The sequence below is a fragment of the Physeter macrocephalus genome, chromosome 6 (genome assembly GCF_002837175.3).
Source record: "Physeter macrocephalus isolate SW-GA chromosome 6, ASM283717v5, whole genome shotgun sequence".
Lineage (NCBI taxonomy): Eukaryota > Metazoa > Chordata > Mammalia > Artiodactyla > Physeteridae > Physeter > Physeter macrocephalus.
Window position 1 is genome coordinate 72273628 of NC_041219.1, and position 23505 is coordinate 72297132.

At 38.9% G+C, this 23505-nt stretch overlaps 1 protein-coding gene across 1 annotated transcript in view; it reads left to right on the forward strand.

Moving 5' to 3' along the window:
• Positions 1-23505, forward strand: part of IRAG2 (inositol 1,4,5-triphosphate receptor associated 2) — a 94446-nt gene that overhangs the window by 10666 nt on the left and 60275 nt on the right. The window contains exons 4-16 of the mRNA XM_024129155.2: positions 1315-1394; positions 1485-1563; positions 3090-3248; positions 6348-6465; positions 8473-8523; positions 12141-12218; positions 14438-14494; positions 15772-15831; positions 15929-15993; positions 17262-17361; positions 19078-19212; positions 19966-20067; positions 21110-21273. Of these exons, the coding sequence (XP_023984923.2) occupies positions 1315-1394; positions 1485-1563; positions 3090-3248; positions 6348-6465; positions 8473-8523; positions 12141-12218; positions 14438-14494; positions 15772-15831; positions 15929-15993; positions 17262-17361; positions 19078-19212; positions 19966-20067; positions 21110-21273 (1248 nt within the window). The remainder of the gene's footprint in view (positions 1-1314; positions 1395-1484; positions 1564-3089; positions 3249-6347; positions 6466-8472; positions 8524-12140; positions 12219-14437; positions 14495-15771; positions 15832-15928; positions 15994-17261; positions 17362-19077; positions 19213-19965; positions 20068-21109; positions 21274-23505) is intronic.

Here is a 23505-nt window from a genome sequence, read left to right on the forward strand (position 1 = left end):
AAAAAAAAAAATAAATAAATAAAATATATGCAGAATGTTGTTTATGATAGTGATAAATATAAGCAATGTAAATATTTAAAAGCAGATATTTGGACAAATGACTTACAATACTTCCATACACTAGAATCCTAATTAGTCACTCAAAATTATAATTAGATAATTATTTGACAAGAGAAATATTCATATGTATTTATTTCAAACAATCGGCCATAGATCTGTATATGTAGTATGATCCCTTATTTGTCAAGAAATAAAAATATGCACAGAAAAGTTGGGAGGAATATACTCCAAAATGATTATCTCTGCATGATGACCTTAAGTTTGTGTCCTCTTTTCTTATGAATTTTCTATTCTTGCTAAAATATTTAGGTTTGATTGTGTAATAAAAATATCAATAAGTCATTTATAAAGTAGAGTGAGGGCTAAAGAGAAAACTTATTTTTATAACAAATAGAAAGGAAAAGAAAAAACATGGGAGATATAAATACAAAATATAAGAACAGAAACTCAGAAATGGTGATGGATGTAGATCTAGGAATAGTAAGAGTCATCTTACTATTAAGATGTCAGTCATCTTCTGACAGACATCTCACATTGAAATGCAATGGGATGTAAGTACAAATTTAGTGGCTTTTGTAGCTGCTCCAGAGAGATAATCTAAGGGTTTGGCCTTTAGAAAGATTAAGTGACAAAACTAAAATCATAGTATAAAGACTCTTAGAAAAGAAATGGTTGAAATTTTAATATGTTTACTTTGGGGATTAGAGCTAGCATTGGTGTCCTGGATAGAGGCCTGTGAAGAGGGTTCCCCAAATTTCAGGTGTGAAATGTTCCAAAGTACAGTTAGTCTAGGTTCAACTTGGTTTTTCATGAGAAAGAGAAAAGAACACCATCAGTGTATCCCAAAGTATTAGTTGTTCGTGTCTTTTCCTTCCCAATTCTTTAAGGCCCAAGGTCTTGCTACCTCTCCAAGTGTCCACTTATTCCTTTAAACTACACCAACTTCCTGACCCACTGAGACCTCCCATCCCCTAAGCACAGCTGCTGTACATCGACACCTACCTACTTCTGTGCGCACATTTTCTTTTCATGTTAGATTAAAAGTTTATGGAAGGTGGAGGTACACCTTATGTTTCTTTTCTATGACCATATTTAAGCACAGTGTTGGGTTTCAAGTAGTTGCTGAATGAATAGATGGTTTTAAAATTCAGAAAGAAAGACCTGAACAAGAAAGTACAGAACACATCTGAAAAATTAGCTAAGCTTTGGTTTGGCAAAGAGTCCTAGCTCATTGGTTTTGTTTTTTGGTTACAGGGAAGGAGCGAATAATGGATCAAGCAGCAGAATGGGTAATTCTGCTTTGGAACAGGACAGCATAAAATCAGGTGGAGCAAGTATGTATGTGTTTCTTAGGGATTGTTCTGCCACTTTCTTGTGGTTTGGAGAAATGGATTTTTCATAAACCTCTCTTATATGTGTTTCAGTTAAGATGACCACAGATATAACAGATTCTGTATCGCGGAGCTTTGAGGCTTTGGGTGGAGCCATGTTTAAAGGAGTCTTGTAAGCATTCTTACTTACAATGCTTTCTTAAGTGCCTCAAGTTTTCTTATTTATTTTCTTATTTATTTCATAGATTTATGTATTTTGTTTACAATAAAGTCTCTTAGCTCTTCTTGTGTGTGTGTGGTAGTGCTAACATAATTTATTTTTAACTTTTACCTATTCTATCCCAATTGCATTAGAAGTAGTTTCACTAGGAACACAAATTATGGAAGATTAATATGACATAAATTAACATTTTCTCACTCATGAAACGCTTCTCTTTCTTTGACTTCACGTGTTTTCCATGGAAAACAAATTCCATTTGAAGTAGAATTATGACATTGACCTTAAGCTCTTCGGGGGATTACTTTTAAAGCACTTCTTTTTTTTTTATTTTTTTATTTTTATTTATTTTTATTTATTTATTTATTTTTTTGTGGGACGCGGGCCTCTCACTGTTGTGGCCTCTCCCTTTGCGGAGCACAGGCTCCGGACGCGCAGGCTCAACGGCCATGGCTCACGGGCCCAGCCGCTCCGCGGCATGTGGGATCTTCCCGAACCGGGGCACGAACCCGCGTCCCCTGCATCGGCAGGCGGACTCTCAACCACTGCGCCACCAGGGAAGCCCCCTAAAGCACTTCTTTAATAGATACTTTTAGATATGAATGAGAAAAGCTGTTTTCTGCTAAATGTGAGTTTTAGATATTAAGGGGAGGTGACTCTGTCCTTCCTTATTATTATTATTTTGCCACACCACACGGCATGTGCCATGTGGGCTCTTAGTTCCCAGACCAGGGATCGAACCCACGCCCGCTGCATTGGATGCACAGAGTCTTAACCACTGGACCTGTCCTTGCTTATTTTATCTTTGCCACTTCAGGTTTATCCATGCAAAAATGGTGGAGTAGGACCCATGTAGCCAACCTGTGCTAAACTCTAAGAAAATATGGCAAAGAGGAAGAGAGAAGGCCTGGGACTCCATGAAACACACAGTCCTGACTCTCACAGGGTTTATGATCAAATGTCAGGGGCAAGAGTGACACCCACAAACATTAACAAGCTGTAGAAAATTATAGGAAAGATGAGTACAAAATTGTGAGCTTCAGGCTACAATTATAAGACTCTAGGAATTGTTTCCTAGTTAAAGGCCTGTTCAAACGTGCCAAGATTCCTGACTGAAAGAGTACAGTGTCAGTTTATTTCAGGACTTTCCATAACCCAGGCAGAAATAGGAACTCTTCAGTGTAGACAGAGGCAGGTGTTGGGAGCAAAGTGGAAAGGAAGAAATAAAAGCTGTAGAAGTCGACTTCACAAGTGGCAGATGCTAAATATCTGGGAAGTTTGGAAAAATCTCTGATACTATTGTAATAAGTACTTGAATAAATACTGTGTAAATAAACTACACTTATGAGGATGAATGAAGATAAAATAGAACATCTCACGGGACTATTTAAGCCTGTTTGGGCTTAACCATTCGCCTTACTTTGATAGGAAGAGATTAGAGATGTTGAAGATTATATTCTCATTCATTCTTTCACCTGCAGAGAGGTGCCTGATTTGATTACCTGTGTAGCAGACCTGAATTTCAACAAGCAGAAATTGGAGGAGGAAAATAATAAGCTTAAATTGGCATTAGAAAGCTTGGAAGACGCTAACAGCCAGTTATCAGAGGACTCTACTGAATTGCGCCTTCAGATAAAAAGGTGAGCCGTGATGGGGTTACTGAGTGCTGGGAGCTTTCAGTTCTTTTTCCTTTTTTAAAAAAATAAATCTGTTTCTTATTGAGATTTAATTCACATAGCAGAAAATTCACCCTTTTAAGGTATACAATTAATTCAGTGGTTTTTAGTATATTCACAGGGTTGTACAGCCATCACCATGATTTAATTCCAGAATATTTTCATCACTCCAAAAAGAAATCCCATACTGATTAGCAGTCACTCTCCATTTCCCCCTCCTCTCAGCCTCTGGCGACCACTAATCTACTTTCTATCTCTCTGGATTTGCCTGTTCTGGGCATTTTCATATAAATGGAATCATACAGTATGTGACCTTTGTGTCACTTAGCCTCACATTTCCAAAGCTCATCCATGTTGTAGCATATATCACTGCTTCATTCCTTTTTATGGCTGAATAATATTCCCTTGTATGGCTATACCTCAGTTTGGACACTTGGTTTATTTCCACTTTTTGACTCTTATGAATAGTACTGCTATGAACATTTGTGTACAAGTTTTTATGTGGACATACGTCTTCAGTTCTCTTGGGTGTATACCTAGGAGTGGAATTGCTGGGTAGTAACCTATACTTCCCATTGTGAGGAACTGCCAAACTGTTTTCCAAAGCAGCCGCACTATTTTACTTTCCCACCGGTAAGGTTCGTTAGTTCTTTTCTGGCGATGATGTTCTCTATTTCATTCAATCTCTGTGTAAGACCAGTATGCCTAAGGATCAAGCGTGAATTCATCGCAACAGCCTGTGGTTCGGTAGAACTCTTGCTCTATGCAAAGTCTCATGCTAAGTATTATGAGAGATACATGGATGAGTCATGTTTAAAATGTACCCTCAGGGTACCTGTAGCCTAGAAGGATGATAAGAATTTCATGATCTTAGCTTAAGATAGAAGGGGATAATGGACCTTGGAGACATACCAGATAAAGTGTCAGACACTGGTAAGATAGGTTGCTGGGAGATGCTTGAGCATCAGGAAACAAGCAACATGGTTCTCACAAAGTATGTGTGTACAGATGTTGTAGGTCTAAAATTCTGAACAGAAAAGTTCTAAGTTAACTTGAAAAGACAGTAAAGCATTCTGACCATGAACTCTTACCCTCATAATTTTTGACCAGCCTCCAAACCAATCTATAAAATTAAAAAAATATATGCTAACCTCAAGCTCTCTCCATTCCATAATTGGCTTATTTAGTATTTATTTGAAATATAATAATTCAAAGTTTCTTTAAAAAAGCAAACAAAGTATGCTTTGGGTGAATGTGCCAGACAGGGCTTTTGGTTGCAAGCACTCAAAGTTGACTGGTTAAGTTAAGCAGTGAAGACATGTCTTAGAAGGGAATTGGGTAACTTTCAGGATGGACAGAAAGGCTAGAGAATCTGGATGAATAGCAGGAATGCCAGTGTCTACAGAATTAAGCCTCCTCTTTTCTACCCCACCCCCAATTCCCACCCCCCCCACAATCCTTCAGGAAGAGCCTGTTTCCTGTCGGCACTCACAGCCTATTTTTGATCTTGTGCTGTTGTCCCATCATGGTATAATTTGCCTTCTGTGTTAATGTGTCCTCGTTAATGGGAGGAACCGTGTCTTATTTATCCTGGTTGCCCCAGCTCTTAGTAGAATGTCTGCATAGAAGAGCAATCCCTTCTTTCCAGTTGCCTGCAAACCAGAAATCTCTGTCTCCTTTTACTTCCTCGGACTTCACTTCTACATCAAATAGCAAGTCCTGTTAATTTACCCACTTTATCTCTCGCAGATAGATTTACTTCCTTCCATTCCCATAGCTGCCACTTAGTTCAAGTCAACATCACCTTTCACCTGGGTCACTGCAGCAGCCTCCTGGTTAGGTTCCCTGCCTTTTCCAAAGCTTGTGCCACCCCAGCAGGCAGGTTCCTCCTAACTGCCAGACTGACCACACCATGCCCCTGCTTTAACCACTTCAATGCATTCCTTTCGCACTCAGGGTAAAATCCAAAGTCCTTCATCTGGTTTGCAAACCCCTTCATGATGGGGCCTCTGATGCCTTGTCTCTACCTCCCATTTTCCCCTCTGTGCTCCAGCAATATCAGACTGCTTGCAGTCCCTCAGTGAGCTTCTGTTCTCTACCCCTCTGTCCCCCTCCCCCTCCTCCTTCTCATTATCTGAGCTATCTTCCTTTTATAGTGTCTACAGAACTTGGGTTCACTCCAGCCTTGGTTCTTATTATACTGTAATAGCAATTATGATTGTCTGTTTACCTTACTAGACTATAAATTCCAGGAGGGCAGAGTTCTTATGATTGGGTTCATATTTATCTTATTCAATGCCTATTAGAATGAATGGCATGGAGTCGGAGCTCAATAAATATTGGTTGAATGATCAATGTAATTTCTTAGTAAGGAAAAAATTATACCTTCTTCAAGAGCCTGCTCAGAAAACAGTTTATAATCTTTTGGGAGTACAAATAGGTAATTCCATGATATAGATTACCATAATACATTTAATAGGTTTCCTTTTGTTGGACATTTAGTTTCTTTCCAACGCTTTGTTATTGTAAACAATGTTGCAGTAAACCTTTTAAATAAAATATATCATATAGAGACTATCTGTAACTACTTGTTTGTTTCGTTGTCATCCACTAGTATGTAACCTCTCTAAGGTTACACCATGTCTCTCTTGTCCAACATCATGGGTCCTCTTGCAAGGTATAGCACCTGATCATGATATTATTCAATAACTGTTTGTGGGATTGCATTAACTAATATTACATCTTATTAGTAGAAGGAAAGAACCGTGTGATTCAGCCAGTGATGGATTTCAAAGGGACCCTCCAAACCTCTATCTTCAGGAATATATTTGTTTCCTTCTATCCTTTTCCTCCCACCATGCTCCACCCAAATCCCTTCCTTTTCCAAGGACTGTGGAAGATCTTGAGTATGTTTTTTTTTTTTTTTTTTAAACTGTTGTTGGCATCTGGTTTGAGTTTTCAGTGGTTTTCAACTTGGGTTTAAAAATAGTCCGTGGCTTTACTTAGGATCTTTGACGGTTATATTTGAGGTTTTGCTCATTGCCTTCTCTCCCCACCCCCCAGTGCCCACCAGGCTATTATGAGAACAAATCTGTTAAAAGAAGAACTGGAGGAACTGAAAATTAGTATGAATGCTTCGGAAGAGCAGAAGACCATGATTGTAGCCCAGAACAAACAATTAGTAAGTCATCCAAGTACTTTGAAATGGACCTATATTAATAGTTTATATAACTAAAATCCAAGAGGGTTTATTTGGAAACAAAAATCAGAAATCAGTAGACTGATGAATGAATTGGTAACACCTTAGAAAAGTAAAGGCTGGTAGGATAAAAAACTGTGTTTTCCTTTTCAACCAGGATTAAAATTCTTTACCAATTAGTCATATTTGCAATGATTTGTGAAGATCTAGAATGCCTTCTGAAGTTAATAGGTGAATTCATAAATATCTGACACTAAAAACCACTTAACATTTTCCAAAAAAATGTTCTCTGTCAAACTTTCACCTTTTTCTCAGGTTTTTTTTTTTTTTTAATCCATTTTCTCAGCACGTACAGATTAGTAATTAGTTCCATTAATCAGTCCTTAATGCTAAAGAAGCACAGGCTTGTAATTTTTAGAGCAAAACATTATTTAGACTAAGCTTTAATTCAACTACCAGAGAAGTAATTATTTTTATTGGGAATGTTAAACTATTATCTAGAGCTTTAGTAATAATCTTCAAAATCCTTCCAGCAGTATTTAAGCATTGCTAACCATGGTGGGGGGTCAGCTGAAAGTCATTCAGACTAATTTATTTTTAGGTCTAAGTCATCAGAAGACTTGGATTCCAGGCCTGTGTCTTTCACTCGTGACTTCCTACAACCAACACAACTTAGCTTAGCTTTTGCCTCAACCGTAAAATTTGGGGACTGGACTCATTGAGTGTCAGGTGACTGCAAGTCTTTGTGAATGCATTACAGCAAAGACTCATTCTGGGACCACTGAGGAGCTTCTACGTGGAAGCCATGTAGAGCAATGATCAAGAACCCACCCTTGGGTGTCAGACAGTGGACATCCAAGTCCCGACTCTGAGGGCTATCTAACTTTAGGCAAACCACGTAACATCTTTAAGCCTCAGTGTCCCCCTGTGCAAAGTGGACATGGCAATACTGCCTACTTGAAGCCTGGGAGGATTCAATGAGTTAATACATGTAAAGCAGTCAATGTGCTCTTTCCTCCTAGGGCTAGATGTTAGCTGCTACTAAAGTGCAGAGTCCTAGATATACAGTCCTAATCCTTTGCACTTTTACAATTCAATGTTTTACAATTTCAAAAGAATTTTTAATGTTTCCTCTCATTGGTCCTCACAGAGATTCTGTGAGGTAGAAACAGAAGCTGCTATTCTTCATTTTAAAAAATTAATAGAGTTATAGCTAAAGTTTAGAAATGTCTTGGTTATTCAAAGTCCATTGTCTAATAAATGGTAGAGTGAGAACTGAACTCAGGTCTTCTGATTCCAACTGTGTGGTGTGTATGTTCCTTCGTTCTTGTACCAATGACATCCTAGCCTGAGATGGCCTCCCTTTTATTTTTATGTTATAAAGGTAGTACCTGTTCACTCTGTAAAAATAAGAAAATATATATTAGCAAAGAAAAAATAAAATCCCACAAAATCTTTACCCTACCCTATCCACAAGATTTACTGTTAACATTTTGGTGTATATCCTGTCCTGGAATATGTTTTCTTCTGATGGTTCTGAATTTAGGGCTCCTAATTATAAAATGATTTTTGATGTTCCTATGTTCTGGTAATGTTGAATCTGAGAATATCCGCAGCTTCAAATAGAAAGCTGGTACTCTTTGATTTCAAGGTGCTGTTTAAATAGATGAGTTCACACTATCTGTCATAAGCAGATGGCAGTAAAGTAGCAGGGAAAAAAAACATGCTGTTTTCTTTTGTTTTTCATCTTTCCTTTCCTGTCATAGTTAGATTGAGTCAAGAAGAGTGACTTCCTACTGATCCCAAGAAACTGAAGCCAAAGGCTTAACCCCATAATGAGAATATTTTAGACTAGGATTATTTGTGATATGTCAATGCCATATTTAAGGTTGATAAAAAGAAAAAATGTTGATAGCCCTGGAAGTAAATATTTGGTATTTTCATAAACTTCTCAAATACTTTAAAATTATTTTTCTCTTAATAAATCAGGAGGCAGAAAACCAGGCTCTGATTCTTAAGATTCAGATTCTCCAAGAAGAGGTATGTTGAAATTGTTAAAAGGGCACAGATAAGCATATGGAAATCATACAATCATGGGTCCTGACCCTGGGTTAAATATAAATCATGTGAATTTCAGGCTCCTGTGGACCAAATACCAGGTTGCTTTGTCAAATGACAAGTGAGGAAGAGTAGATGGGGTTTTCCTGTCTGGACAGAAGTATGTTATACCTTTGTAATCATCCATGGAAGAAATGGGATTTAAGAAATTCAGACTTAAGATGAAATGAAATTAACCCATCTAAAAAATATACAGGGCTTCCCTGGTGGCGCAGTGGTTGAGAGTCCGCCTGCTGATGCAGGGGACATGGGTTCGTGCCCCGGTCCGGGAAGATCCCACATGCCGCGGAGCGGCTGGGCCCGTGAGCCATGGCCGCTGAGCCTGCGCATCCGGAGCCTGTCCTCCGCAACGGGAGAGGCCACAACAGTGAGAGGCCCGCGTACCGAAAAAAAAAAAAAAAATAAATAAATAAAAATAAAAAATATACAAATCAAGAAGGAAAGTATAGACATTATCTAATAATTTTCTATTATTATTCCACGAAACTAGATGGAAAAGGTCTTTGAGTCTAAGATCCACATCTTTTTTTTTGTGGTAGGCGGGCCTCTCACTGTTGTGGCCTCTCCCGTTGCGGAGCACAGGCTCCGGACGCACAGGCTCAGTGGCCATGGCTCACGGGCCCAGCCGCTCCGCGGCATGTGGGATCTTCCCGGACCGGGGCACGAACCCGTGTCCCCTGCATCGGCAGGCGGACTCTCAACCACTGCGCCACCAGGGAAGCCCAAGACCCACATCTTAAATTCACTGACAGTCTAACCTTGGAAAAGCCATTTATCTTTTGAGGGATTAATAATACTCATTCCCTACAGTTATTTTAAAGATTAAGATAATGCATGTGAAGCCATTTGGTTAACCATACTATACCTCATATATATTAGGAAATACTAGTAAAATCGCTAAAAAAAAAAAAAAAAAAAAAAGAAAAATTCTATGCAATATATATTTTTAAGCAACAGAATTAAAACATTGAAAGAACAGGTAGCAAAGCTACCAGAAAGTTACTATTTTGGAGGAAAATTCTCTATAGGTACCTTTTGAAAGTTAATCATTATGTACGGTTTTTTGTTTGGATTTTATATAAGTTTATTAGATGTATTTATTAAGCTGCAGTGAACAGTCTGATGAGTTATCCAATTTATGGCCCAAGTGGAGATTTAAAAATTCATAGTAGATAGGAAAGGAACAACGAAAGATTGGAAAGAAACCCTACGTTAGATTCAGACAGGTTACAGCTACAAGGCCAGGTTTCCATGAAACTAATGCTTTACAGTTAAGCTCCCAATGTAAGATATTTTTGCCCTCCTATTTAAGATGATCGACTAGCATCAAAGAATTGTACTATACCAATTTAGAACTGAGATAGAAGGAAGGAGATTTAGAACACTTCATCATGAGATAGCATTACAATTATTGATTTACGTTAGAAAAGGCTTATAGATGTCACTAAGATTCCTTTAGGAGGTAAAAATCTGATGCAATGTGAAGAGTGATGACACAATGGTTCGGGTAATTATTCACTTGCATTTATTCATTTGTTTATTATACACACATTCATTGGGAGATAGACTCTATTCTAGGTGTTAAGGATACAGACTTGAACAAAACAGCCCATGTGAAACTAGCATGTTAGATGGTGATTAGTGCCACAGAGAAAAGAAGAGCAGAAAACAGAGTTGTGGGGAGTGCGATTTAAACTAGGGTGGTTAGGAAAAGTAAACCTGTGAAGTGAATCATTTGGTTAAAAACTAGAGGTTAAAAACTAGGAGGCTGGGGCTTCCCTGGTGGCGCAGTGGTTGCGCGTCCGCCTGCCGATGCAGGGGAAGCGGGTTCGCGCCCCGGTCTGGGAGGATCCCACGTGCCGCGGAGCGGCTGGACCCGTGAGCCATGGCCGCTGGGCCTGCGCGTCCGGAGCCTGTGCTCCGCAACGGGAGAGGCCACAGCAGACGGAGGCCCGCATACCACAAAAAAAACCAAAAAACAAAAAAAAACTAGGAGGTTCATCTGGAAGTACGTTCCAGGCAGAGGAAACAGCACGTCCAAAGTCCTCAGGCTGTAGCCTGCCTGCTATTTTTGAGGGACACCAAGGTCAGTGTGGCTGGAACAGAGGGAACAAGTACCACGAGGGGCTACAAAGAGCTGCAGGGACCCGGATGCCCAGGGTCTCATACAGGCATCATCTGAACTCTGTCTGTTTACGCTCAGTGAGATGGGAGACGCTGGACAGTTTTGAGCAGAGGGGTAGCATCATCTAATTTCCGTTTTACGAAGATATCTCTGGCTGCTGAGTGTAGAATCAATGGTGGGGCAAGGGAAGAAGTGAAGAGACAAGTTAGGAGGCCCTTGTAATAATCCTGGCAAAAGCCGATGAAGGCTTAGACTGAAGCAGGGACAAAAGAAGTGGAGAAAGTGTTCAGGTCAGCAAATGCTTCATACTGTATCCACAGGTATTAATTATATATCCAAGTAATATGGAAAATTCGCTTCTAATAGTAGAAACTCAGTGAAGTACAGAGCAAAGTCATCGGCTGAGAGTGAGGATGGAGGAGGAGGTATTGGAAGTTCAAGGAGAGAGAAAGAATGAAATAGGCCAGGAGTTGGCAAACTTTCCATCAAGGACCTGAGAGTAAATATTGTTAAGCTTGCCTGGCTAGAAGGCCTCTGTCACAACCACTCACTTCTGCCATTGTAGTGTGAAAGCAGCCATGGACAAAGTGAAAACGGTGAACTCAACTGTGTGGTAGTAAAACTTTATTTACAAAACCAAGTGGTCAGCCAGAGTTGGCCTGTGGGGATGGAGTGGGGCAGTTCGTATAGTTTGCAAATCCTTGCTTTAGGTAAATGGCCATGTGAATGGACTAGGATGATATGATACGATCACCAGTAAACATTGAGGTTAAAGGTTATGATTTTAACGTGTGACCTGTTGGTTTGTTTGTATTTTTCTTTAACAATGTTTCTGTGAAGGGGTGCTGGCATGGAGTAGGAGGCAAGCTGAAATTAAGAAAATACTAAGAAGTAGGGGAGAGCCAAGGGAATTGGAGGGATGTGGAAGGGAGAGATTGTAATGATTGACCATGGAAGAATTTAAGCTGAGTCAAGAGGGAACGGAGCTCATGGGAAGGTGGAAGGATAATGAGAACGTAGTAGGATCAATGGATTGTAGGCTCCAGTGGGGATTGAAGGTTTGCTGATGCACAAAGAAGTAATCCTGGAAAGACAAGAAATGGTGGTTGAAGAGTGAGGTGCTTGCAATTAAGATAATGGAGGGATCCCAGTTGCTGGTAATGACAAGTTTGAAGGTGTGACTAGGGAGTGAGTGCTCGAGGTGAAATGGAAAATAAAAGGGATTGCTGGGAGTATTCCTGGATGATCACGTTAAAAGGATTGTGTTATTTTTGGACAAAGTCTAAAGTTTTGTCCCTTAGTTTGAAATGGATTACAATGTCAATGATGAAAATACTACTTCCTAAAAAACGCTTTGTGATTTCCTTTTATTTTTTTGGTCTGAATCTAAGAATACTATCTTATTTTACATTAGAATGCTAACAACATTATGGACATATATAAATTGGAAAAGAAGATTGAGGAATTGTCTAAAACTGAGAAACAGCATCAAGTAAGCACTTCTCAAATACTGGTAAAATATTTTCTTTCATCAAACTAATATTACTTTTTGAAGGTGTATGTGACTCATTGACACAATAACCTTTTGTTATAAATTTTGAAATTTGTACTGCTCTAGATGTCTGAGTTATATAAAAGGCAGTTTCTGTTTTTTCAATGTAGCACCTTTACTGATATATAATACACATGCCATTAAATTCACCCACTTAAAGTATATGAGTCAGTGGTTTTTAGTATATTCAGAGTTATGCAACCATCATCAAAACCAATTTTAAAATACTTTTATCATCCGAAAAGAAATCCCTTTAGCAGTCACTCCCCATTCCTCCCCAACCCCAGACAACCACTAATCTGCTTTCTATCTCCATGGATTTACCGATTCTGGACATTTCATATAAATGGAGTCGTATACATTATATGGTCTTTTGTGATTGGCTTCTTTCACTGAACATAATGTTTTCAAAGTTCATTCATGTAGGAGCATATATCATTACTTCATTTCCTTTTATGGCTGAATAATATTCCATTGTATGGATATAGCACATTTTGTTTATCCATTCATCAGTTGCTGGACATTTGGGCTGTTCCTACTTTTTTACTATTATGAGTAATGCTGCTATGAATATTTATGTACAAGTTTTTGCGTGGACATATATTTTAATTTATCTTGAGTATATACCTAGGAGTGGAATTACTGTATCATATGATAACTCTATGTTTAACATTTTGAGGAACTGCCAGACTTTTCCCAAAATGACTGCGCCATTTTACATTTCCACCAGCTGTGTATGAGGGTTCAAATTTCTCCACATCCTTGCCACCCCTTGTTATTATTTATATTTTTTATTATAGTGACAATTTCTAATTTAACAGTATCTAATTTTGCAAATCCCTGAGTTAGGGAAGATTTCAGCTATTGTACCTTCTTAATGCAGAAAATGAGGAGAGATGGGGGAAAAAATCTATCTTGATTTTTTAATTCAATTCTATTGCCTTAAGGAATGATATCTTACAAAAATGATTTTTATCTATATTACATCTAGAAAGTCTATATTTTGTGTATTTTTGTTTTATCTGCAATACATTATTATCAGGAAACAGAAGACAACTGTTATTAAATTCAAGAATTTGTGTCATGCTTATTCTCATCTCTAATGGTTTATTTGAACAATATTTTTTGTTGTAGTATGTGCTTGAAAGATGATGTACTTAAATTTCATATCTATATGTGGGATTCTCAATTTTCTTAGCAGACTCCCCAATTCCATGTGGGTATGTACATATACATATTTATAGCAGTTATAATTTAGACATTAAAATTGATTTTATTCTAGGAATGACTGTTTTGGAAAACACAACTGTCATAAACTAGTGGAAAGAACCTGAAGACACGGAGTCAAATCCTGTCTTCTCGACTCAAAAGCTTTGTAACCACAAGCAAGTAGTTAACTTCTCTAAATCTCAATTTTCTCATCTATTAAATGGATACGATAGTTTCTACCTCATCCACAAGCTTGTTGGAAACTCAAATGAGATGATTATGTGAAGATACCTTTAGAACTATAAAGGGATATCAAATATATATGATTATGATGATGTTGATTCTACTTCTGACTATGCTGATTATTTTTCCAGGTTTTCCATTCAATCAATATACATTTTTATCAATTACATCCTATTTAGAAGCCTACGCCAACAAGCTTGCTTTTGGTTTGGATAAACTGATATATCCTTAATAGTCACTTTGCTAAAAGAAATCTTGAACATTTTTAAACTATGTTTTTAAAAGAGGAAGAGCTTTCTATATGTCCATATGGACTCTGTGTTCGTGTCCTATCTAGATTTTTAATTTCATCAAAAAAATGAAGACTCTCTTATGTCCTCTTATTATATGAAGTGTGAAATAGTGGGAAGAGCCCTTGGCTGGAGTTGGTGACTCAGATTCTAGTCTCCATTCTGTCACTTACTGGGTGTGACTCTGGGCGAGTCTCTGGATAGCGCTGAGCTTCAATTTCCTTCCTGGTAGAGCAAGGGCAATGACCTTGACCTCAGGGGTTGTTGTGAGGCTAATGTGAAAGTTCTTTATAAAGTGAAAAACACATGCACATTAAAGGTGCCAAAGAAACATGTCTCCCTATTGGATGATTTTGTGGCACTGTCCTTTACCAAAGCAATGTCCCAATGGCCTTTCCTAAATGTGTTTCTTTTCAGATGCAGTTACACACATATGAGAACACTTTGCTTAATAAAGATGCAAGTTTGCAGAAGGTTGGTCCTGTCTCTTCACATGAGGGCCTGTGGGATTCACTAGCTCTCTCCAAGTCATAAAGGAAGGAGATGGTCATTTGTGTAACTTCACCCCTGTTTAAATATCAGATTCTAATACTCTGTCACAAGACATTTCTTTATTTGTAAGAACAAAAATGTTCTTCTGAGTGAAGAATACTGACTCCTCCATCTGGGATGTTTTAACGTATCCTCTGTAAATTCTGGTGATGTTCGTTCCTTTGTTCAACAAATACTAGTGTGCCAATTTGCCAGTCACTGGCTAGATAGTGGTGATGCAATTTTAATTCATAACAACACAAATGAGTGTGCAGTCAGTCATTTTAGGGAAAAAGAAGAATATATCCTCAGTTATTTTCTACCTAGTTTGATTGATTGATTTGCTAGATAGATATTACTCTATTTATCTTTGTGTCCTGTGATTATAGCCTATCTGGTAACAAAGTTTGCCGGCTACCAAGATGCTGGTTATGGTGGCTTTAAGAGACCCAGGAAGGATACACACTAAGTTAATAAACTTCCACATTCCAAGACAGGAAAATGAAGAAAGAGCAGTATTTCACGTCTTTTCCTTTCCCTGCAATTTATGAGGTTTCAAAGGAGTCATTCACGGCTTGTGGACATTGACCAGGATACTGAATATTGTACCAACTGTATCTCCTCATCGTGGGTGTTCTCGCTCCCCATGGGGTAGCGGTGGTTGCTCACTTCCTCTGTAACTCTGGTCTTTCCACCATTTTGCGCTCTTGCCCAGCACGCATAATGCACTTCTCGTGTTCCGGGCACCATGCTCGTGATGGGATAGAACTATAGGTCAGACACTGACTGTACCCTCTGGTCTTGCAGTATGAAACTATGGTTTTAACAGAGATATGGTTTGAACTGGATAAAATTGGATGCCTTAATAATTCATTAGTCATTCTGCAGGTAAAAAACTCCTTTTTTCTTAAATGTACCATAGTAATATAATTCTGACTTGGACTTAAGAATTACCTTGCAGGGTATGATTCCATTGGACCAGGCAAAGACAGAACATAATTAACACCAGTCAGATACAGCTGCCTTGCTGTCCCATTCTTTTCTGCTTAGTTTTAATCACAAACACAGACTAGTTCAGTTTCCCAATAATGAGATTAGTAGAAGGTCTCATCATCATTGGGCATTTACAGTTCTTCCGTGGCTCAGATTGATAGTCTAGTAAATACAGTTTAGTGGACTCATACATTTATTTGCTATTAATTCTCTCTCCTACTTTTCAGAAGGATTTAAGTATAGAAGAACTTAAGTCAACCATCATAGAATACGAAAGCATTATAGAGGTATACCATAATGATCTCACAGCTGGCAGGGTGGGGTTATTAAACGTAAATGTCCACTAGAGTAACACTTGCAGCCTAATGTCGTATGTGATTCCAGAACTTACGAGGGGAGAAAAACAAACTGGCTCATGAGTTACAGCACTTGCAACAGGAACTCATCGTGTAAGTACAGAGCAACCCTTCACCAGCCTTCTGTCATGTGCCCCCGCCCTACATTCTTCACCTACCGAGCTATGTGCAGTTCTTTGAATGCGCCACGTTCTTTTCTTCTGTACCTTTGTAAGTGATATTTTCTCTGCTTTTCTCCTAAGAGGACGAATTCCTTCACAAGTTTTCCATTACCCTGCCTTACCCTTCCTTGCTTTTCTGATACCTTGAGATTAAGTAATCCTTCTGAGTTCATGCCTGGCACGTTGTTCTGACCTCTTTCCTAGCACCCACTACCTTATATTATAATCGTTTGTTTCTGATGATGTGTCACATGCTAGTCCAGGAGTCCATGGGTAACAAAAATGAGTACAGTCAGTGAGGTAAGTGCACATACTTACATTAGGGAAGTGACGATGAGGAAAGTGCATTATCCAGGTAAAGATGGGGGCTTACTCTGCTTAGCTCCAGATAATTGTTACATCAAGAATATATGAAAAAAAAAAAAAAAGGCCACAACAGTGGGAGGCCCACGTACCCCAAAAAAAAAAAAAAAAAAAAAGAATATATGGACCCAGTGTGGCCACATGTTCCCATTTTTTAAAGAAAACCCAGAAATCTAGATTTTTAGTGAAAATTTTAACAATTTTAACTATTGGCTCCAATTCTTAAAAAAAAGAAAATATAGCTTACCTGTTTGCAACCACCTGGAGTCATTAGTGTGTGAAGCTCCTGGAGGACAGGGACTACCTCTTTCTATTTATGTACGTATGTATGTATGTATGTATGGCTGTGTTGGGTCTTCGTTGCTGCATGCAGGCTTTCTCTAGCTGCAGCGAGCCGGGGCTACTCTTTGTGGCCATGCGTGGGCTTCTCACTGCGGTGGCTTGTCTTGTTGCAGAGCACGGGCTCTAGGTGTGCAGGCTTCAGTAGTTGTGACACGTGGGCTCAGTAGTTGTGGCTTGTGGGCTCTAGAACCCAGGCTCAGTAGTTGTGGTGCACGGACTTAGTTGCTCTGCGCATGTGGGATCTTCCCAGACCAGGGCTCGAACCTGTGTCCCCTGCATCGGCAGGCGGACTCTCAACCACTGCGCCAACAGGGAAGTCCCAGGGACTACCTCTTATTCCCCTCTGTATTCTTAGGTACCTTATACATCCTTGGCACACATGGGTGCTTACTGATTGTTTGGTGATAAATAAACCTTATTCTGGTGACTTAAAACATAATATTGGAGGAATACCTAACCAGACGACTACTGTTTTTGTTTTTTTTTCCCCCCAAGGAATGGAATCCAGTTGAATGTCAGTGGAGAGCATAAGAGTGTCAACTCTGAAGGAGAAAAATCTCTACATTGTGAACTCATTCTTGCTCAGTCTGCAGAGGTAGGTACTTATCATCAAATGGAAGCCTTTAAAAAATAATCACCACATGGGATAGCTTGCTATTAAGTGAAGTTCTGTAGCTTGCTGAAAAGCACTCATGACATTTTGAGGGAATCTGTTGATAGTTTATAGAACCTAAGTCTAAAGTCTCTTAGCCTGGAAGAACAGATCTTTTTCAAGTTATGGCTGAAAACTATAGTGAGACTCCAGCATGGGGTTGTGGAAATGTGTGTTCAGTGAATCTGGACTTTAGAAATCTTTATATTCTTTATATTTTTCAGGACAAACTACCTGCAGTGATCCCCAGCCTGGGGTCTGAAAGATAGCGGTAGAGATCCATTAGCTAATTTTAGTATTTCTCCAAACCCCCAAAGTAAATGTATCTACCAAAAATAAAGTTGCTCAGAAACAAGATGAAATTTCTTTGCTTTAGCATGTAATTGTACCAACCCAAATTAATGACATTGATTATTATGTTCTGAACATAAATTAGCATTTTTATTTGTTTTGGGTTAATTTTAAAATGGCAAAATGAATTGTTGCTTTAAAATCTCCAGTTGGTTCGTAGACCCATTTCTTTACAATAGGGGAGGAAACAGTCGAAAGCTTTCTTGTAGATGAAATGTTGGGACCCACCTCCCTACTATATTTTTACTCCTTTGTACTTTCCAGTTTTGTGCTTGTTATGTTAGGAAATGTTTTATTAGCAAATTGCTTTTTTTCGCTACTTTGATGGTCTTTCCATGTTGGGTAGATGATGGATATGCCCAGAATGTCCTCCTGTTGACAGCTGTGATATGACCTTGAAAGGAGAGAATGTCCTTGGGGCAAATGCTGTTTGAATTTCTCCTGCCAAGGATGCAGGGCAACATATGCTGCCTTCACCTAAGGCCGTCTCGGGCAGCCTTGAACATTCTGCTGAGGGCTGTGCTTTCCTGATATTCGGTTTCAAATACTCATCATTTTTACTGTGTTTTTGATACCAAGCCAAACTGCCAGACTGAATGAAGTGGTGGCAAATCTGCCACGGCAATGTGTTTTTATCCCCCGTCCTCCGAGATAATAATGATGCCAAGATGCTAGCCTATAAAGCTTTATAGTTCTGAACAGGGGTTAAACAGCTGGCAATATTTTGGCTCTGAAGTTTATCGCACTAATGGATTAGGAAGTCTTTGCCTTCTAATTGGAATCTGGAATAAGAGCCCTATGACCTTCTTCCAACAGATAGCAAGAAGAAAGTTGAATTTGTTGTCATATATCTAAAATATGACAGGACATAGAGGCTTTGAGAGACGTATAAGAAATTTGCTTTGTGAAATATCATCTGAGAGTATCTTTTATGAGTGGAGGACAGACAAAAGAAACCAGTCTGTTTTCAATGGGATTTACTGAATGCCCCTCAGAAGTTTTTTTTTTCTGTGAATTTATTTCCCTTCCCCTCTTTTCATAAAATTAGAGCCATAAAATATGACCTACATGTAAATGTTATCTATTGGATACATGAATTTTCCTTAAGAATGAGTAAATGTTAAGTTAAAGCCATCTAAGAGAGAAAATGAAAACAATTTTGGGGGGATATTAGGAGGATTTCATAAGACTATTTAGAACTATTTGATGGGGATAATTACATTGACCCATGGGCATCATTTTCATAAAATAAAAATAATGTTCTTTATTAAGATGACAGAGTTGTGGACGTTTTGGTAATTGTTTCAGAACAGTGAAACCAAGCGGCAGTGCAATTTAATCAGCTTGTCATCTCTGGACACAGTGATGGACCAAGAAATGCTGCTGTTACTGAGAGAACTTGAACAAAAGGGAGTGGAGTTCACAGCTATGCTTCAGAAGCTGGTATTGTATAACATCTGCATATTGTGCTGTTTCACTGGCCAGGAACGTCTGCAGATAATTGACCTACAGCCTGTTTGCTGAGCACAAGCATATCTGTGTGTTGGGACCCAAATTTATCCTACTACGAAATGAGAAGATTTTTCTCAAACCTTCCTGATGTGGATCTTCTAGTTCTGGGTCAATCAGGACTAACAAGTTGACCATTAGATATGGATTGCTTAAGCTTATTTTTCCTACAGGTTAACCTTTAGTGTCAAAGGGCTGAAGATGCAGTATCTGTTGAACAGTTTCCTTCTAGCTAATGGCTAGTACCTCTTTCTCCATTTTGATTTTTGACTGGAAACTCTAGATGGTCAGAAAAAACAGAGAACAACATTTTCATGTTGGTATCTCCAGTCCCTTTCACAGTACCCAGCATATTGTAGGTAGTATTTAGTTTGTCGAATGAAAAAAATCCATGAAAATGCTTGTTTCCTTCTATTTGAGAGGGAATGAAAATGGGTAGGTTTTATTCTGGAAAACAGTTCTATTCAATATATTCAGCATGTATAGGGCACCTGACGAGAGTTAACATCTACACATGGCAACATCCTGAGTTAAAGGAAAGTCACTGGGTGGCCTTAGATGACAAGAAACTCTCTCTGGTGGCTTCCTAAATTACCTGTATAAAACCTTGTCTAAATTACTTCTTCTTATATAATTGCGTATGGCTTTCACTGAATTCCTAGTTGAAGATGTGGAACTCTTTTTCAGCATGAAGATGTTTCTGAAGTTGAAACACTCATTGATAGTTCTCTACAGTGGGTAACTAATCCAGAAATTACTGTGAAAGAAAAGTGGGAGAACAAGTTTACTGTAAGTGTTCTATATTTTGTGATTTTCCTGGTTTTTCTTCTACTTTCTTAACCCAGGTAATGCTTATTATACACAGTATCATTTCTAAGACTTTATTGTAGTGTTCTGCCATCTCATTCTGGCGATGTGTGTGGAGTGTGTGTCTGTGCAAGAGTGTGCATATATGGGTGACAGTGAGAGTGTGATGGTTACGATAAGTGTGTGTGAGTGTGAGGGTGACAAACGAAAGAGGGAGAGAATGTGAGGGTATGGGATATGCCTTGGAGAGACGAAGAGTAAATAAGCTGATTTAATTAAAAGTGTATTTTCTTTGAATCCTTGTGAGGACTGGCTGGTCTAAGCTTGAATTTTTCCTATCAAAATTCTCTAACTTTGATAGAATGATTATTGTGCAAAAGAATCTTATTCCTGAGACTCTGACGGTTTTATTACACCAGAAATTAGCAGAATATCAAAAATGGAAACTTCTTAGGTAGCTAGTTCCAGTTTTGTTAGAAAGGAAGCATATAAAAAGAAATCTCTTTAACTTGTCCATCACTTATTACCTCTGCTTCTTGACTGCCAGACGACTTCCTAACATCTCTCAGCCCCCTGAGTTAAGCTAAAGCATGAAGTAAACTCTGAAAACTCTGGAATATTAATTTCAGCCCTTGCCAAATTTACCTTTTTAAAAAGGTTTTTAATGTGTGTTTGAATATGGTAATCAACAAACACTGATTTTATTGCATTTCCTAGTCCCATTATATTCTAAAGCAATTGTGATTATTGATGAAATGGTCACGTATCTTAAGAAAAAGAAAGCAAAGCTCAATTTTAGGCACACTATGGGTACCTAATATGTACTTGTTAAACTGAGATAATCAACCCACAGGATCATCAATCTGTAGGCAACTGCGAATTGGTATCTGTTCAATTAGAATTTTAGAGTCCAGTAACACTGAATGCTGTTGAGGTGGGAATGGCCACAGCATGTTATATTGCCTGTTATTTCTTTATATTTAACATTGGAACAGTGGAGTTTGTTTTGTGACTCTTCTTATAGGAATTCAAATATATCGAGGAAGAGAAGCTAAATCTTTGTATATTAATGCTGAACAGCTTGAGAAACCGCAAAGAATCCCTTGATAAAGAGTTTGCCAAATTGATAGAGATTTTGAAGAGATTCAGGCTGGAATATTTTTATTTCAGAAAAGAATTTCTTCCCAGGTGATGATCCCTTATATATAAGAAACCCATGCTTTATATACATAACATGTTTGTAATTGTGCCATGGCATTCAGTTTACCTTTTTCAAGTTGTATACCTTGATTTCAGATGACACTTTTTCAGGGAAGACATTTTGTCTGACAATTTTGGATTGTGAAAGAGTATGAAATTGACTTATATATTCAACATTGCAAGTAGTAAACTTGAAATCTATGGAAATCCGTATATTGAGTTATTTTTCCCTAGAGAAGGAGTTTGGAATCAGAATATAGAATTCTTTTAACCAGAAGGGGCCTTAGAGATTATTTAGTAAAACCTCATAATTTTACAGAGGACTGGGGCAAAAGGATGTAAAGTGAATTGATCAAGACCTGAGAGTTATTAATGGAAAATCTATGAATAGCTCTGTTAATGGAAGGACTTGATGCTGGGACTGTTGACTCCTATCCCATTGGGCTTTATGTTCCATCTCAGGGTACAATGCATTACATTGGGCCCTAGTCAATTAAATTTCAAGTAAAAGAAGTCATAGGGAATAGAAGACTCTAAATGTAAAGTGACTTAAAATCTTATCCTTCCTCTCACCTTAATTCTTTTTTTTTAAGTACCTGTGTTTTATGTATGTGTGTATGTGTGTATGTGTGTATGTATGTATGTATGTATGTATGTATTTATGGCTGCACTGCACGGCTTGTGGGATCTTAGTTCCTTGGGATCTTAATTCCCTGACCAGGGATTGAACCCTTGCCCTCAGTGAAAGCACGGAGTCCTAACCACTGGACTGCCAGGGAATTCCCCTTAATTATTATGTTTTCTGGGGAAAACTCTGGAAATTTGTACACTATGTAAACCACATACTAAACAGGGACGGGGTTAGATCTTTTGTTAACCACTATTTATATAGCTGCTAATGCCTTACTTAGCATTCCCTTAAGAAATGCTTTTTGACTGACTGAATGAATGAATGAATATGCGTGTATTTTGAATTTGAATAATTTGAATGAATAAAAAGAAAAAAATGTACTTAGAGACCAAGATTGCTGAAAGAAAATAGCAAGAAGAAACTATTTTATTCCCCCCCAAATAAGGAAACTAGGTATCAGATAGAGTTTACAGTTTTTGTTGTTTTTTTTTGCGGTACGCGGGCCTCTCACCTTTGTGGCCTCTCCCGTTGCGGAGCACAGGCTCCGGACGCGCAGGCTCAGCGGCCATGGCTCACGGGCCCAGGCGCTCCGCGGCACGTGGGATCCTCCCAGACCGGGGCACGAACCCGCGTCCCCTGAATCGGCAGGCGGACTCTCAACCACTGCGCCACCAGGGAAGCCCCAGAGAGAGTTTAATACCAGAAGGAACTCTCAAGAAGATGATTTTCTGCTTTCCCTAAGAAACCGGGAGCCCAGACTTCCCGATAGTGGTAAAGGCATGGGTTAAATAGATATGCAGCTTCCTTACACAGATACTATCTCCACAAACGGGAGCATTGAAATTCTTCTGTTTAGCAACAAAGAACTATTTGGAGAGAGGCCTGCACTAGATTCATCTAGGAGTAAGTGAATTTTCTGTATTATCCTATTAGACACACGAACGGCCCAGTTAAATAATAGTAGGTACGGTTTGTTGAGAGCTCATTGTGTTGCATGGAGTGCTAAGAATTTGACACACATTTATCTACAGAGAGGTCACCCTGGTGGGGTTAAGTGACAGCTGGGATCAGGCCTAGATATGGTCTCCTTCAAAACCTATATTCTTTCAGCTCTTAATCCCCCACCTTCTACTTTTTAAAATCTAATGTAATATTTATTAATAATATCCTAGGAACCTAGCATTGGGCAAAATAATACTTATCAAGGGAAGGATGGCTTAGCCCCTGCCTTCTAAACATAATTTAAAAGACACAAAGCCATATAGAGGCTGCACACAAAATGATTTGGCTATAGGTATTAACTATGAATAAGAACATGAGTGAAGTATTTTGTGGTGGTGAGAGGGAATTCTATATTTAGATGAAGTAGGAAATATTTATTAAAAGTAAACTTTCAGGGGGCTTCCCTGGTGGCGCAGTGGTGGAGAGTCCCCCTGCCGGTGCAGGGGACACGGGTTTGTGCCCCGGTCCGGGAAGATCCCACATGCTGCGGAGCGGCTGGGCCCGTGAGCCGTGGCCGCTGAGCCTGCGCGTCCGGAGCCTGTGCTCCACAACGGGAGAGGCCACAACAGTGAGAGGCCCGCGTACTG